The 15709-nt window shown below is 49.1% G+C and overlaps 2 protein-coding genes across 2 annotated transcripts in view; one reads left to right on the forward strand and one right to left on the reverse strand.

Annotated features, from left to right (window-relative positions):
- LOC147632347 (DUF3754 family protein, putative (DUF3754)) overlaps positions 1 to 15709 on the forward strand; it is a 155425-nt gene that overhangs the window by 48284 nt on the left and 91432 nt on the right. Inside the window, exons 4-5 of the mRNA XM_086807168.1 lie at positions 14396 to 14531; positions 14748 to 15079. Coding sequence (XP_086663294.1) covers positions 14396 to 14531; positions 14748 to 15079 — 468 coding nt within the window. The remainder of the gene's footprint in view (positions 1 to 14395; positions 14532 to 14747; positions 15080 to 15709) is intronic.
- LOC147632348 (uncharacterized) lies at positions 240 to 1183 on the reverse strand. The gene has a single exon (XM_086806844.1). The coding sequence runs from the start codon at positions 1181 to 1183 to the stop codon at positions 311 to 313; it is 873 nt and encodes a 290-aa protein (XP_086662970.1). The 3' UTR covers positions 240 to 310.

Here is a 15709-nt window from a genome sequence, read left to right on the forward strand (position 1 = left end):
GACCGAACTCGGCCTATGAGACAAATCACTGTACCTGTGTGGGGTATCCTCTGTCATCCCAACAAAATGAAAAAGTACTGAACTAAAAAAGCTGAATCTGGGTGTGCAATAAGTACAATGAGTGGGGGAGGTGATGGAGCTCTACTACTAGGAGAATGCAAAGCTATATGCATGGAGTATACAATCATGATATGCACCCTAGCTAGCTCCATCCTGTACCATACTGGGGGTATAAAATGGTATACATCAATGAAGGGGGTGTCCACAGCTCCCTGAAGAAAATGCCTGGGTCTGCTTTGAAGCGAGCCAGTCACTCCGCACCCTCTCTGTGAAACTGAGCTCTGATCTCTGTCATCTCTCTCTGGTATAGGCGTGGTGTCCGAAAGCCAGGTGTCCTCTGTCTCCTGCAGGCTCTGAGTGTCTCTGCTCTCTGGAGAGTAATTCCTTGCTGTGTAGGGGCTGGGAGTGGGGTGGATCTCTGAAAAAATGTGGTAATCTGTGTTTGTCGTCCTCCCTCTGGAGTTGTCTGAGCCTGTAATGATGTCGCTCTGTGATGCTGTATGTCTATAATGAATCTTCCCAGTATGCGTTGGTCTGCTGCCTCAAAGATCTGGCGTAGGGAATGTGGCTCTCTGAATAAAATGGGATATCTCTCTCTGATGGCTGTATATGCTCTGCATCTGCATACATAATGCTCCTCACTCTCCACCTCCTCTCCGCACAATCTGCATACCCTCTCCTCTCGGGGGATCCGTGCTGCTCTGCGAGTCTCGATCTCCAATCGATGTGATGAGACTCTAAGCTGACCAACAGCTACTCGGGAGCCGTGTGGTAAAAAGCCCTCCATGTATCTAGGCCTCTCTATAAATCCATCATCAGTGATACTCATGAAGTGATCTCTGTAGTATAGCATCTTCGGTGGAAGAGGCTGTGTAGGTGATATCCATGTCTCTCGTGTATAGAGCTGCCATAGGTCCTGTCTGAATACTCTGTTCCTCTCACTATGAGAGAGACGGATATGTGGTGCATCCCTGTCATATTGGAATGGTGGTAGATGATCCATGTCTAGGCCATGCTGTGAGAACCAATGTGTGACCTCTGCATACCATGATCCTCTGTTTCCTGCCTCAGCCAGCTGTCTAGATGCCTCAAAACCTCTGTATGACAATCTGTCCTGTGGCATCTCTCTGAATCTGTCTAGCAGGCATATAGTTTGGAATATGGCTTTACCATCATAGGAGGCGTAGCAAGCTCTGCTATGCTGCATATCCCCGTGTCAATCTGGCTCTGGCTGCTGAACCCATGGTGAAGCACGTGGCTGCTGTAGAGAACGTAACCCCTAGGTACACGTATGATGTCACCACCTCCACCTGGCGTCCTGCGAGAGTGAATGTCAGCTGACTCCTGCCCAATCTCGATGTATGAAAGACCATAACCTTGGTTTTCCCAAGGTTCATAGTAAGACCCCTCTAGGTGCAGAAATCATCGAGTGCATGTAGATGCTGTTGTAGACCTCTTGGAGACTCAGACACTAATACGATATCATCAGCATAAAGCATAATATGTACTGAGGTACCTGCTAGATCAACTCCATGTCCGCCTCTCCGTGTAATGAAGTCAGCCACCTCATCAATGTATAACCCAAATAGCGTGGGGGAAAGTGGGCATCCTTGCTTCACACCAATGGTGCTAGCAATAGTCTCGGATATACCTCCTGGGCATCTAACTCGCCCAAAAACCTGCTCATATAATGCATAGATGCCCCATGTCATATCTGCTGGTATGCCAAGAGACTGCAGGCGCTGAAAGAGCCTCTCTCGTGGTACTGTGTCAAATGCCTTGCAGAAATCCACAGAGCAGCAATAGAGCTTTCTCTTCCTCACTCTGGCCTGATCAATCATACATCTCAAAGTGAATACATGGTCAGTGGTAGAGAAAGCTCTCCTGAAGCCTGCCTGCCCTGAAGAGCGTAAACCTGCTCGCTCAGCATATAAGCTAAGCTCTTGCTCCAACACTGCACCATAGAGTTTGGTCAGCGCGTGGCCAACCATAACCGTCCTGTAGTTGCTCGGATCTCGAGCATATCCCCTGTTTTGTGAATCGGCACAATGGTGTGCATCGTCCACTCCGTAGGCAAACCCTCTGCTAGTGCCTTGTTAAATAGGTGTGCAAGAAAAAGAGCCAAAGAATCTACTGCATATATGAGATGCTCACCTTGTAGGCCCATACCGTCGGCGGCCCGTCCATGCTGTAGGCGGCGGATAGCTTCCTTTACCATCGAATTGGTAAAGAAGCTAGCTGTGGTAGGTCGAGGCTTCTGTGGTGGCTGAGGTATAGGTGGCTGCTGTGGGGCGTGGTATAGGCCCTCTGCATATGTGTGCCATGCCCGTGGGTCTGCAATGGGTGTCGGTGTCCGGCGCTCTCTGAAGTGCCGCCATGAAATAGGGCTATCCCTACTCATGAAGAAATGAAAGATCTCTAGCTCCTGTATCTCTGCGAAGGCCCGCCTTTTGTGGCGAGTAAGTCTCCTCATCCCTCTCCTCGACTCCTGCTCTGTGATGGCTCCCAAGGCTCTCTGTATGCGGAGCCGTGAGTATAGGGCTCTGCACTCGTCATCATACCATCTGTTCTGGGGCATAGGCCCAGATCTCGCAGGCTCTCGTGAGTGGACACGATGTGGGAAGCTCTGTAATGCAGCCGTGTGTAGGAGTGATGTTAGCTGGGCTGTAATGGCATCCATATGTGCAAGGGGATCCATGAGTAGGAGCCCATCCTCTACTCTGCCAGTGTATATGTCTGCCATGTCATGTGTGAAGTAGATGGTAGTGTGTGGCGTCGGTTTGTGGGGGGCTGGTTGATGCCTCCAAAGATCCCATAATGAAATCCAGCACCGTGCCTCCGGTCCGTGTATGACCCCCATGTGGGAAGCATGTCTGCCCTCCTGATCCCGGCCACTGTAGCATCCCGTTATAATAAATAACGAGACGATGCTTGGCTCCTCCACTCTAGTAAGTGGTCCCCATAATGTCCTCTATTTAGTCCAGTGTCCTCTGATGCCTGACTAGGCCCTATCTCCTCTGGATCCACAGGGTGGAGGATCTCCATGTCATCATAGTCATACACCTCACACTGTCTGCTCTGTGTGTGGGCATTGAAGTCACCCGTAAGAAATACTTTCCCTAGTGTAGAATAATGCATAATCTCCTCTGACAGACAAGTGTATGGCGAGGCTCCTGTCTCCTCCTCCTGTGGCATGTCCTCTGTAATGACATAGGAGGATCCTGATGGAGGAAAGTAACATAGGGCTATGTATATTACCCTGTCCTGTGAGAGCTGTAAGCTGATCCACATGTATCTAGCCTCTGGATCTTGTGCTACCACTCTCAGTCTCCCCTGTAGCTCCCGTCTGAATAGAACTGCTACTCCCCCCAACCCTCTCGAGGTACCCTGGCGTGTGGTCCTCCTGTATGCTGACACTGGAATCCCTCTACTCGAGGTAGCCCTCTCTCTGGGCTCTGATGTGTCTCTGTCAGAAGTATGATGTCTCTCCCTACCATAACATGCTCCAGTCGTCCAGGCTGCACCCATAGTGAACCATTACAGTTCCATACTGCCATGTGTATCTCTGTCAGTGGCCTGGTCTGTGTCCCATAGGCCCCAAACCGCTAATCCATGGGCCGGCCATCAATGATGACCCGACCATCTCGATAGAAGGCCTTCTTGCCTTCTCTCCTCGCGTGTAAGACTCATGGCATGCAAGCTTCCTATGCTCTAGCTGCATCCTCGTGAGATCCTCATCCAAGAAAATAGGAGCTCCCTCTAAGCCTCGTAGTATGACCCTCTTCCTCATGAAGGTGACCCTCTCCGTCTCTCCTGCAAACTGTAGGATGAGGGCTCGCTTGCGTGTTGAGTCTTTCCCGGCTCTCCATGCTTTGGTGAAAGGGAGAGGGTCCTCTGCCCTGTAGCCTAGCTTCATGCATAGAAGCTGTCCATCTTTCTCGGGAGTGGAGTTGGGTGTCTCGGCTATACCTGTGACTCAAATGTTGAGGCGGTGGGCATACCTCATCTTCTCCTCCTCAATGGTGGTGTGAATGTTATTCCCTTTGAGTCTCCTCCCTCACTTCTTTGCGGATGTTCTTCTTCACCACCTCAACCCATCCTGACTGCTTGGCTTCGAGTTTTCCCTCCCATGTCCTTTGTGATCTCCTTGGAGATCTCTTCTTTGATGGCCGTGAGAGTGTTCTCATTGATCTCCCCTTCTTCCTTCTCGGTGTTCTTGACGGCTACCAGTTCCACTTTCAATGCACTCACCTCCTCCTTGAGTGCTGTGTTCTCTTGTTCAAGGCCTGTGACCCGTGCTTCGAGGGCCATGATGTGCCGGTGTAGTTTGTTCTCCACCTCATTGAGGTTGGAATCGGATGTCTTCTTATTCTCTTTGACTAGTAGTAGAGGACAGAGAGCAGCAGGGAGAAGGCGGCGGTGAGCAGGGGCGGCCCAGGGAGAAGGCGGCGGCGACAGTAGCGAACAGAGGAGAGGGTGGCGAATAGGGAGCAGCGGGGAGAAAGCAAACAGAGGAGAGAGAGAGAGAGAGAGAGAGGGCAGGGGTGCTGGCGGGAGAGAGGGCGGGAGGGAGGGCTGGCGCAGAGGGGGTGGTGGGGGGGTGGGGGGGGCTGGCGCGAGAGAAATGAAATGAAATGAAATGTTATATTAACGTCTTCAAAAGGCCATAATGACCTATGAGACCAAAAGTTACATCATGGTGGATTTGATACAATGTCTGGATAAAAAAACCCAGAAAATGAAAAATAAAGATGATACTACCGGCACCTAGAAAATGAAACTGGAACTGGAATATAGCGAGGGGGGGGGGGGGGGGGGGGGGGTACGCTATGGAGGTGAGTGGAGTATAGTGAGGGGATACAATATCATGTGGGACGGAGGGGTACACTATGGAGGTGCCTCCATCTCATAATATGTGCAGCATCGGACACTGGCGGATCTCCTCAATATCCTCTGTGGTCAGCACCCTGACTGGGTGTCCCGCATGCCTCGCAAGAATAATCCAAATCTGCCGCTGCAACCTCCGTCTATGCTGGGATGCCCCCCTCCGTAGTCGTGGGCGTCTGGACCACCCAAGCTCAATCGCACGATCAATCAGTGTACCCCTGGTGTGGGCGGTATCCATGTCCTGCTGCTGCTGTGGTCCATCTGGCGTAGTGATGGCTGGACTAAAGAAATCTGTAATGTGCCTCTGAGTCTGGCTCTCTGTGCGCCTAAGCAAGCTATCTCTATGTCTCCGCAGCTCAAGCAAGAACAATCCCAAACACCTCTGGTCCTGGTACCCCATGACTCTGGAAAGTGGTCCAAAACCCTTTCTGAATAAACAGTGGAAACGACCACGTATCTCATAGTATGCAGTACAATGGCATATATAATGCAGCTCTGTCTCTGGCTCCCCATCGCATACTCGGCATATCCTGGCCTCAGCTGGTATACCTCTATATCGGCCCATCTCAATCTCAAGCTGGTGTGAGGATGTGCGAATCTGACCAATAGCACATCGTACTGCATGAGACAAGTGTACATCCATGTAACTGGGTCTGATCACAAAACCATCTGCTGTGAGCTGAAGAAAATGCTCTCTGTAGAAAGCCATCTTCGTGCCCAGCTCCTCAGTCGGCTGTAATGTCCAGCTGAACTAAATCGTGACGGATGAGTCTGGTAATCTCTGTCCGTGTGAGAGTGAGAGAGGGTGCCTCCAGAGAATACTGGAAGGGAGGCAATCTGTCCATGCTAAAACCATGTGCCTGGAACCAAGATGTCATCTGTCCATACCAACAAGCCGTGTCTCCCTGTAAAGCTAACTGTCGGGAGGACTCCAGGGCGAGGCGTGCATATCTGTCTCGAGGGAGATCCCACAAGCCATGTATGTAGGAGACTGATCTCGTAAGAGCCTCAATCACCAGAGGGGCAGCCGCCAGCTCTGCTCGAATAATCTCATGAGGTACCACGGCCTTGGCTCTAATAATCCTAGCAATCATAGATACCAAAGGCCTCTCCATACCTCTCCACCCGCCTGCGCTGTGATGGCCCACTGAAGGTCCCCATATCTGCACTCCATAAAGCATAGCTGATGTCACTAGAGTGTCAAAAAGCCAAAGTTTCGTTCGAGGTTCCTGAAACTGAACCTGCGAACACATCCTCTCCAAACCACCTAGGGCTGTATGTGCTCTAGTCAATCTAGTCTCTGCTGCTCTCCTGATCGAAACCACTGGCCCACTGAATACTACCCCAAGATATGTATATGCATCTGTATACTCCACAATCTCTTGCCCATATGTAAATGTGGAAGCTGATCGCCTAACCCACTGTGGCGTGGTGTTAAACACCATAACCTTGGTTTTGCCAAGGTTGACAGACAATCCACTATCATGTGCAAACTCATGTAAAGCATCCAGATGACGCTGCATACCCTCAGGGGAATTAGAGATCAACACAATATCATCAGCATATAACAGTAGTGGGATTCATGTACCTGCTAGCTGGGCTCCTCTGTCCCCCAATCTCTCAATGTAGTCAGAAGCCTCATCCACATACATACCAAACAGTGAAGGAGATAACGGGCAACCTTGCTTCACTCCTATAGTGCAGTGAACCAAAGTAGAGACCCCCTCTGGGGTGCGTACCTGTCCTGCAACTGATCTATATAAAGCCATAATCCCCCATATGAGCTCTGTGGTTACCCCCATCTCCTGTAATCGCCTCATCAATCTGGCTCTGGGCACTGTATCAAATGCTTTGCGGAAATCCACAAAGCTACAATAAATCCGTCGCCCATGCGACCTGCCCTCCTCAATAATGGCCCGCAGAGTCAAGATGTGGTCAAGAGTAGAGAAACCTCTCCTGAACCCTGCCTGCCCCTCTGCTCGAATGCCCTCTCTCTCTGCCCATCTACTCAACTGCTGCTCAAGAATGGATGCATACAATCGTGCTAGTGTGTGACCAATCATAATAGTGCGATAATTCCCTGGCTCCATAGGGTCCCCTGACTTGAAGATAGGCACGATGGTGGACCTACTCCAAGTCTCGGGTAAGCCTTCGCACATAGCACGATTGAACATCACTGCTAGAAGCTCTGCCAGCATGTCTCTCGCATGAATAAAGTGCTCAGCGACCAATCCATCATGATCATATGCTCTCCCAGTCTTCATCCTATCAATGGCCTTCCTTACCATCTCTGCGGTAAAGAAGGTACATGTCTGTGGGCATGGTGCTGGCGGGTCAGGAAAAGGTGTCTGTCCAGGAACTGTATATAGAGATGCTGCATAACTACCCCAGACCTCTGTAGAAGTGATGGCCAAAGCAGGGGGGGAGGACTCATGAAACAGACGCCAAGCCTCCCTCGAATCCTGGCTGAAGAACAGCTGGTATAATTCCTGCTCTAGCTGAGCAAGGCCGGCCCGCTTCTTCCTTCGCACAAGACGTCGGAAGGCAATACGTGACTGTCGGTGAGTAGTGACTCCCAAAGCAACCTCCCGCTGCAGTCGGGCTCTGGTCTCTCTGCACTCCTCATCATACCAGCTGTTCTGGGGCATACATCTAGAACGCTGTCTCTGTCCAGGCTGAGTATGTGGATATGCCTCTCTCGCTGCATCATGTAAAGTCTCTGTCAGTATATGGGTCAACTCCTCCAAAGGTCTCCCTGGCTCCTCTGTGTACAGACGTTTATAAATCCCATCTGTGTAGACAGCATCAGTCTCCGAGGTAAAAGTATATCGAGTGTGATCTGCCCCTCGTGTCCTCTGAGCTGTGGTAAAGTGAAAAGAGATAGTCAATGTCAACAATGCATGATCCACTACTACCCCAATGGGCCGAGATCCAACTGTGAAGTCCTCAATGCATGAAACAAAGCTGGGCATAGCCATAACATAATCCACTGTGCTAGCACCATGTCTATGTGGAAAGCAAGTAAATCCAGCTGCTGACGGAAACCTCTGCAAGCCATTAAGTATGGCCAACCCATGTGCAGTCCCCATATCTACCAAATATCTCCCATACTCTGTGCACTCCACATCTTGTGAGCGTCTGTCTAATCCCATATCCAGAGTGTCCAGCTCTCTCAGCATCTCCTCCGAGGTATCATAAAAGGCTGTCTGGCGGTTGCCCGTCCGGGCATTAAAGTCCCCTAACAGGATGATGTCTCCATCCCTAGAGAACTCCCATATGTCATCATCTAGCACAGAGAAAGGAGACTGTCCTCTAGGTGCTGCATATGTCGATGTACTAGGAGCAAAATAGCATATGGCAATATACAGGAATCTGCCTGTGTCGGCCCTCAGTCTCACCCACATATATCTGGCCTGATCATCTCTCCGAATGATGTGTATAAGCGGTTGCAGCTCCTCCCTGAAAAGAACTGCCACCCCTCCTGATCCTCTACTACTGTGTACCGATCTCGTCCCTGCTCTGCAAGCTGTCTCCCATCTGTATCCTGTCACCTGTGGCATCATCTGACCAGGAGCCTGGTGAGTCTCCGAGTAGAAGACTATATCTCTATCTCTAAAGCTGTCCTCAAAGGCACCTACATCAAGTCTGAGGGATCCATTGCAGTTCCAGGCTGCCAGCTTTAATTTGGTCCCATAGGTCTCGCACCGTCATGTAGAGCGTCGCTCCACGATGACCACCCTCCCTTCTCTATAAAATGCTATCTTTCCCTTTTCTCTTGCCGCTCTAATCTCTGGCATAACTTCCTTCATATGTGCAAGCTGTGAAAGAGTAAGATCATCACCAAGAAAAATGCCTGTATTCTTTAAAGTGGGTCGTCTCTTCAAGAACTCCTTCTTCGCCTCAATAGAGGGGAAGCGAAGTATGAGAGCTCTTTCCTTTGATGTTTCCCCGTTGCCTCCGCTTTTTTTGCCCACTCTCCAAGCTTTTGCGTGTGCCGGACTGTCAATCCCCATCAACACCATAAGCTCTTTCACCTCCTCTTCAACTTTATCCGTGTCTTTAAGGCCGGTAATCCTCACATGCAAAGCACGTGTACGTCTTCGTTGTTCCTCTTCCAAAGTCATGTTAATGATTGTAGGTGTAGGGGTTGTTATTTCCTTACCTTTACCCTTCTTGGCGACCTCTATCCACTTCTCCGCTTCATCCATCTTCTTTTGCGTCTTGGTGATGACTTCCACCCATGAGGAAGTCTTTGCTTCATGTTGCTTCTCTTCTTCCTTAATTGCCCGTACTTGTTCTTTGATAACCTTGAGCTCTTCTATCATTGATGGCTGAATTTCACCTTCTTCAAGTCCACCATTTGCCTTGGCCTCTGCAAGCTCCCTCTGAAGAGCTGAAATTACGCCTTTGAGCGTGTTGACTTCCCCGTGAAGGTCTTTGACTTCCGCTAAGAGGTCCTCCTCCTCCTCTTTCCACCGCTTACCCTCATTGAATACCATTTGGAGAAAGTTGGTTTTCTCCTTCCACCATCCCTCCATCTCTGCCTTCCATTCCTTCATTTCCTTTTCCACATTTGTTATCCTCTTGTCTGTGACCATACAGGTCGGCTTCATCGGGTTGCGCAAGGGGGAAGCCATGGAAGAAGCGAGAGAGAGAGAGTTATGCTGCTGCCTTGGGGGCCTGAGCAAGGGTGGGTGGGCAAAAGAAGGGTGGGTGGGCAAAAGAAGGGCCGCACAGCCTAACGGATAGATAGACTGGCCATGAGCAAGGGTGGGTGGGGAAAGGGGGCCGCACAGCCTAACGGATAGATAGACTGGCCATTGCCAGCAGAACTGTGCGGCGTACAGGGCAGGCAGGGGCGAAATGGGAGAGGCGGGGCAGAGGCGAAATGGGAAGAAGCGAACTGGGCACAGGGGCGAAATGGGAGAGGCGAAAGGGGAAGCGAACTGGGCAGAGGCGAAATGCGAACTGGGCAGGGGCGAAATGGGAAGAAGCGAACTGGGCACAGGGGCGAAATGGGAGAGGCGAAAGGGGAAGCGAACTGGGCAGAGGCGAAATGCGAACTGGGCAGGGGCGAAATGGGAAGAAGCGAACTGGGCACAGGGGCGAAATGGGAGAGAGGCGGGGCAGAGGCGAAATGGGAAGAAGCGAACTTGGCACAGGGGCGAAATGGGAGAGGCGAAAGGGGAAGCGAACTGGGCAGAGGCGAAATGCGAACTGGGCAGGGGCGAAATGGGAAGAAGCGAACTGGGCACAGGGGCGAAATGGGAGAGAGGTGGGGCAGAGGCGAAATGGGAAGAAGAGAGAGAGAGAGTTGTATTAACGTCTTCAAAAGGCCAAAATGACCTATGAGACCAAAAGGTTGCATCATATATCCATGAGGTATAGTAAAGAAAGATAAGAAAAATCTAGAACTATAAAATTTGATCGAGGTACATGAGCATAGATCTCTCATATCACCCTAATACATCCCTCATGGGCCGCTGGGACATGGTGCTCAAGGTGGTAAAACTGAGCCGGCGCGAGAAGGTCCTGCGATGATGGGAGATGATGGCCTGGATCCTCCTGTGGTGGTGTGGCCGTGGGCGAGGGCCATGAGAGAAATGAAATGTTATATTAATGTCTTCAAAAGGCCACAATGACCTATGAGACGAAAAGTTACATCATGGTGGATCTGATACAATGTCTGGATTAAAAAAAAAAAAACCCCCCCAGAAAATGAAAAATAAAGATGATACTACTGGCACCTAGAAAATGAAACTGGAACTGGAAGGTAAACAGAAACCCTTATAGGGTGTGAATATAGTGAGGGGGGGGGGGTACGCTATGGAGGTGAGTGGAATATAGTCAGGGGATACAATATCATGTGGGACGGAGGGGTACACTATGGAGGTGCCTCCATCTCATAATATGTGCCTCATCGGACACTGGCGGATCTCCTCAATATCCTCTGTGGTCAGCACCCTGACTGGGTGTCCCGCATGCCTCGCAAGAATAATCCGAATCCGCCGCTGCAACCTCCGTCTATGCTGGGATGCCCTCCTCCGTAGTCGTGGGCGTCTGGACCACCCAAGCTCAATCGCACGATCAATCAGTGTACCTCTGGTGTGGGCGGTATCCATGTCCTGTTGCTGCTGTGGTCCATCTGGCGCAGTGATGGCTGGACTAAAGAAGTCTGTAATGTGCCTCTGAGTCTGGCTCTCTGTGTGCCTAAGCAGGCTATCTCTATGTCTCCGCAGCTCAAGCAAGAACAATCCCAAACACCTCTGGTCCTGGTACCCCATGACTCTCGAAAGTGGTCCAAAACCCTCTCTGAATAAACAGTGGAAACGACCACGTATCTCATAGTATGCAGTACAATGGCATATATAATGCAGCTCTGTCTCTGGCTCCCCATGGCATACTCGGCATATCCTGGCCTCAGCTGGTATACCTCTATATCGGCCAATCTCAATCTCAAGCTGGTGTGAGGATGTGCGAATCTGACCAATAGCACATCGTACTGCATGAGACAAGTGTACATCCATGTAACTGGGTCTGATCACAAAACCATCTGCTGTGAGCTAAACAAAATGCTCTCTGTAGAAAGCCATCTTCGTGCCCAGCTCCTCAGTCGGTTGTATCCATGTCCTCCTAATGTCCAGCTGAACTAAATCGTGACGGATGAGTCTGGTAATCTCTGTCCGTGTGAGAGTGAGAGAGGGTGCCTCCAGAGAATACTGGAAGGGAGGCAATCTGTCCATGCTAAAACCATGTGCCTGGAACCAAGATGTCATCTGTCCATACCAACAAGCTGTGTCTCCCTGTAAAGCTAACTGTCGGGAGGACTCCAGGGCGAGGCGTGCATATCTGTCTCGGGGGAGATCCCACAAGCCATGTATGTAGGAGACTGATCTCGTAAGAGCCTCAATCACCAGAGGGGCAGCCGCCAGCTCTGCTCGAATAATCTCATGAGGTACCACGGCCTTGGCTCTAATAATCCTAGCAATCATAGATACCAAAGGCCTCTCCATACCTCTCCACCCGCGTGCGCTGTGATGGCCCACTAAAGGTCCCCATATCTGCACTCCATAAAGCATAGCTGATGTCACTAGAGTGTCAAAAACCCAAAGTTTCGTTCGAGGTTCCTGAAACTGAACCTGCGAACACATCCTCTCCAAACCACCCAGGGCTGCATGTGCTCTAGTCAATCTAGTCTCTGCTGCTCTCCTCATCGAAAACACTGGCCCACTGAATACTACCCCAAGATATGTATATGCATCTGTATACTCCACAATCTCCTGCCCATATGTAAATGTGGAAGCTGATCGCCTAACCCACTGTGGCGTGGTGTTAAGCACCATAACCTTGGTTTTGCCAAGGTTGACAGACAATCCACTATCATGTGCAAACTCATGTAAAGCATCCAGATGACGCTGCATACCCTCAGGGGAGTCAGAGATCAACACAATATCATCAGCATATAACATTAGTGGGATCCATGTACCTGCTAGCTGGGCTCCTCTGTCCCCCAATCTCTCAATGTAGTTAGAAGCCTCATCCACATACATACCAAACAATGAAAGAGATAACGGGCAACCTTGCTTCACTCCTATAGTGGAGTGAACCAAAGTAGAGACCCCCTTTGGGGTGCGTACCTGTCCTGCAACTGATCTATATAAAGCCATAATCCCCCATATGAGCTCTGTGGGTACCCCCATCTCCTGTAATCGCCTCATCAATCTGGCTCTGGGCACTGTATCAAATGCTTTGCGGAAATCCACAAAGCTACAATAAATCCGTCGCCCATGCGACCTGCCCTCCTCAATAATGGCCCGCAGAGTCAAGATGTGGTCAAGAGTAGAGAAACCTCTCCTGAACCCTGCCTGCCCCTCTGCTCGAATGCCCTCTCTCTCTGCCCATCTACTCAACTGCTGCTCAAGAATGGATGCATACAATCGTGCTAGTGTGTGACCAATCATAATAGTGCGATAATTCCCTGGCTCCATAGGGTCCCCTGACTTGAAGATAGGCACGATGGTGGACCTACTCCAAGTCTCGGGTAAGCCTTCGCACATAGCACGATTGAACATCACTGCTAGAAGCTCTGCCAGCATGTCTCTCGCATGAATAAAGTGCTGAGAGAGAGAGAGAGAGAGAGAGAGAGAGAGAGAGAGAGAGAGAGAGAGAGAGAGAGAGAGAGAGAGAGAGAATGAAATGAAATGTTATATTAACGTCTTCAAAAGGCCATAATGACCTATGAGACCAAAAGTTACATCATGGTGGATCTGATACAATGTCTGGATAAAAAAACCCAGAAAATGAAAAATAAAGATGATACTACTGGCACCTAGAAAATGAAACTGGAACTGGAAGGTACACTATGGAGAACTTGTGTGTTGCAAAGTTTTCAAGGGGGCAGTGTGCAAGAATGACGAGCAGCTACTAGAGGTTTTGGACATAGCTCGCTTCTAGCGTTGGGCCCCCTCCAGTTACTACTAGCTGCCAGCTAGTAGTAGTTGTGTGACGTGTAAAAAAAACAGAATCGCATAGAACATTTTAAATCACAAGTTCTTCAATAAACATTATCTTCAAACCATAGTATTAAAAAGTTAAGTTTTAACTCAACGAAAGTAGAGAAACAATGCTGCACGGTTTTTTTCTGTTTTTTTAACACGTGTCACTGTGACAACTGAATCGCGAACGTTTCTCAATGTTTCGAGTCCAACGTACTCGAAGAAACGTGTTTCCACGTTTCTAAGTAGAGAAACGCACGTTTCCTGCACCTATGGGCAGGGGTGTGAAGGAGAAAATGGGGAGAAAAGGAAATGGTTAGGCGAATGGGGGTTGGTGCACATGCAGGGGGTGCAGGTGTGAGGGCTCAAAGGGGAAGCGGGAGGGGGAGGGGGAGGGGCTTGCGTGTGGGAGCTCTAGCTCTATGACTCCTGAACAAAACCCTTCTTTGAAGAGATAGTGAAACTTTCCTCATGTTAGATGATAAAGTGGGCATCTAAACAATAGTGCCTACCTCTCCAGTTGTGCATAGTCTGCATAACCACTCCTCCGGTGGTATGTCCTGGGCTCCCCCTTCTGCAGCTCCTTGTGCCACTCTGAAACTTCTATTTATTGTTCATAGCTCAAGGAAAGAACCCCATTCACCCCCTTCCCTCTTCCCTTATTTCCCGTTTCCCAGTGTGGGTCTCTCTTGTGGTGCTTCTTTGCTTTTGTGGGCCTTCTTTGGTGGTGTTATGCAATGCATACAGGAGGTTTGGCTGTTTATAGGCCACCAACTGCTTATAAAGAAATTAACTCACAAAATCTAATCACTAAGAAGGAGAATTATTGTATTGCGGAAGTTAGATGCTTCTCTTGCCCCTGGAAGAGTTTTTATGCGCAAATACAATGGGCTGTTTCTTTGAATAGTGAAATGCTTGTTTAATGGATTGCTTTTTGGCTCCTTGAGATACAGGCGGGGTTATGCTGCTGAACGGCAGGAAGGCCTTTTATTTGGGGCAAAGTTGGACTATATACAGTCTCTTCTATTGCGTAAGATCTTCAATTGGTTGTCAAGACCTCTCTTCCGTGCAGGCACATGGATCAATCAGGTTCGTGCCAAACTGTGCTGGTTGTTTGGAAGAGTTGAAACTTCTGTTACAGGTTGCTTTGTGAATAATATGATCGTTTTTCTTTCAAGCATCACCTTAAGGTCATTGAGGCTGTGAGCTTCAAATACATGGTTCTCAATTTAAGGTAGTTTTTCAATTTAAAGGGCTTCCAATTTTTTTGAAAAATGTATTGCATGCTTTGTTAACATCTTGCAGAAGTTGAAGCAATCTAGAGAAAATCATGGGTCAAGGAGTTGGGCGGAGGAGATCACAGAGTGGCTAAAAGAACCTCTAAAGCCAGATGTGGATGACGATCTATCAGGTATCATCGCAGACACGCTTACTGAGGAAGAAAAAGAGGATTACCTGCCTATTTGGATTGCAGCACAGCAAGCTGTGCCTCGCTATGAGGCCTTTCTTTCCTCTGTTGGATCTCGTGGAATGTTATTACGAAAAATTCTTGTATGGATGCGCATACTGCCTCCACAGTCAGCCAACTTATCATTCAATTTGGACACTGAATCAACAACCTCAGAAGCTCATGCCAGGTCGATACCTAATAATTGGACCAATGCCTGTTGAATGACTTGTACAAATTTGGAAATGGGAAACATTTGGTTTTTTGGGCATCAGCGTCGCATTGATTGCTGTATTTTTTTCATTGTTTGGAGTAAGGGTAGATTGAGCAAATCTGGATAAGTTCCTCCTCAGCAATCTATTTATAACTTGCAACAAACTCGGATGGATTTAGTTTTTTTTTGTCTAGAAAGGAGACTTCTATTAACTATGAATAGAATATACGAAATCCCGGCTTCCACAAACAAAAAAAAAAACTCATCCCAAAATGTAGGTTGATCTAAACCAATATGGGGCACAAAGGTGCCAAGAGAGTCTTGTCGGGGTCGATGAGAAAAAGATCCCTTGAACCCACTCTCTTGAAAACAGTGCGTTTTGCTTGCACAGATCTGGATGGTTGAAACCGGCTTTCAAAAACTTGACGGGCGGTGAAACAAACACTCGCACACAAAACACTTCATCACCCATGGGGACCTGGAAAAGGAAACAAAACAGGGGGAGCTAGAGTGCTCCTGCAAATAGTACAAGGACACCGATTGGCCCCAAAACGCAGTGGTGTCCCTTGCGGTATTTCTTTACTTGATCAAATTTGAGTACAAAGT

Source organism: Cibotium barometz, chromosome 13 (assembly GCF_041138505.1).
Source record: "Cibotium barometz isolate CiBa-2024 chromosome 13, ASM4113850v1, whole genome shotgun sequence".
Classification (NCBI taxonomy): Eukaryota; Viridiplantae; Streptophyta; class Polypodiopsida; order Cyatheales; family Cibotiaceae; genus Cibotium; species Cibotium barometz.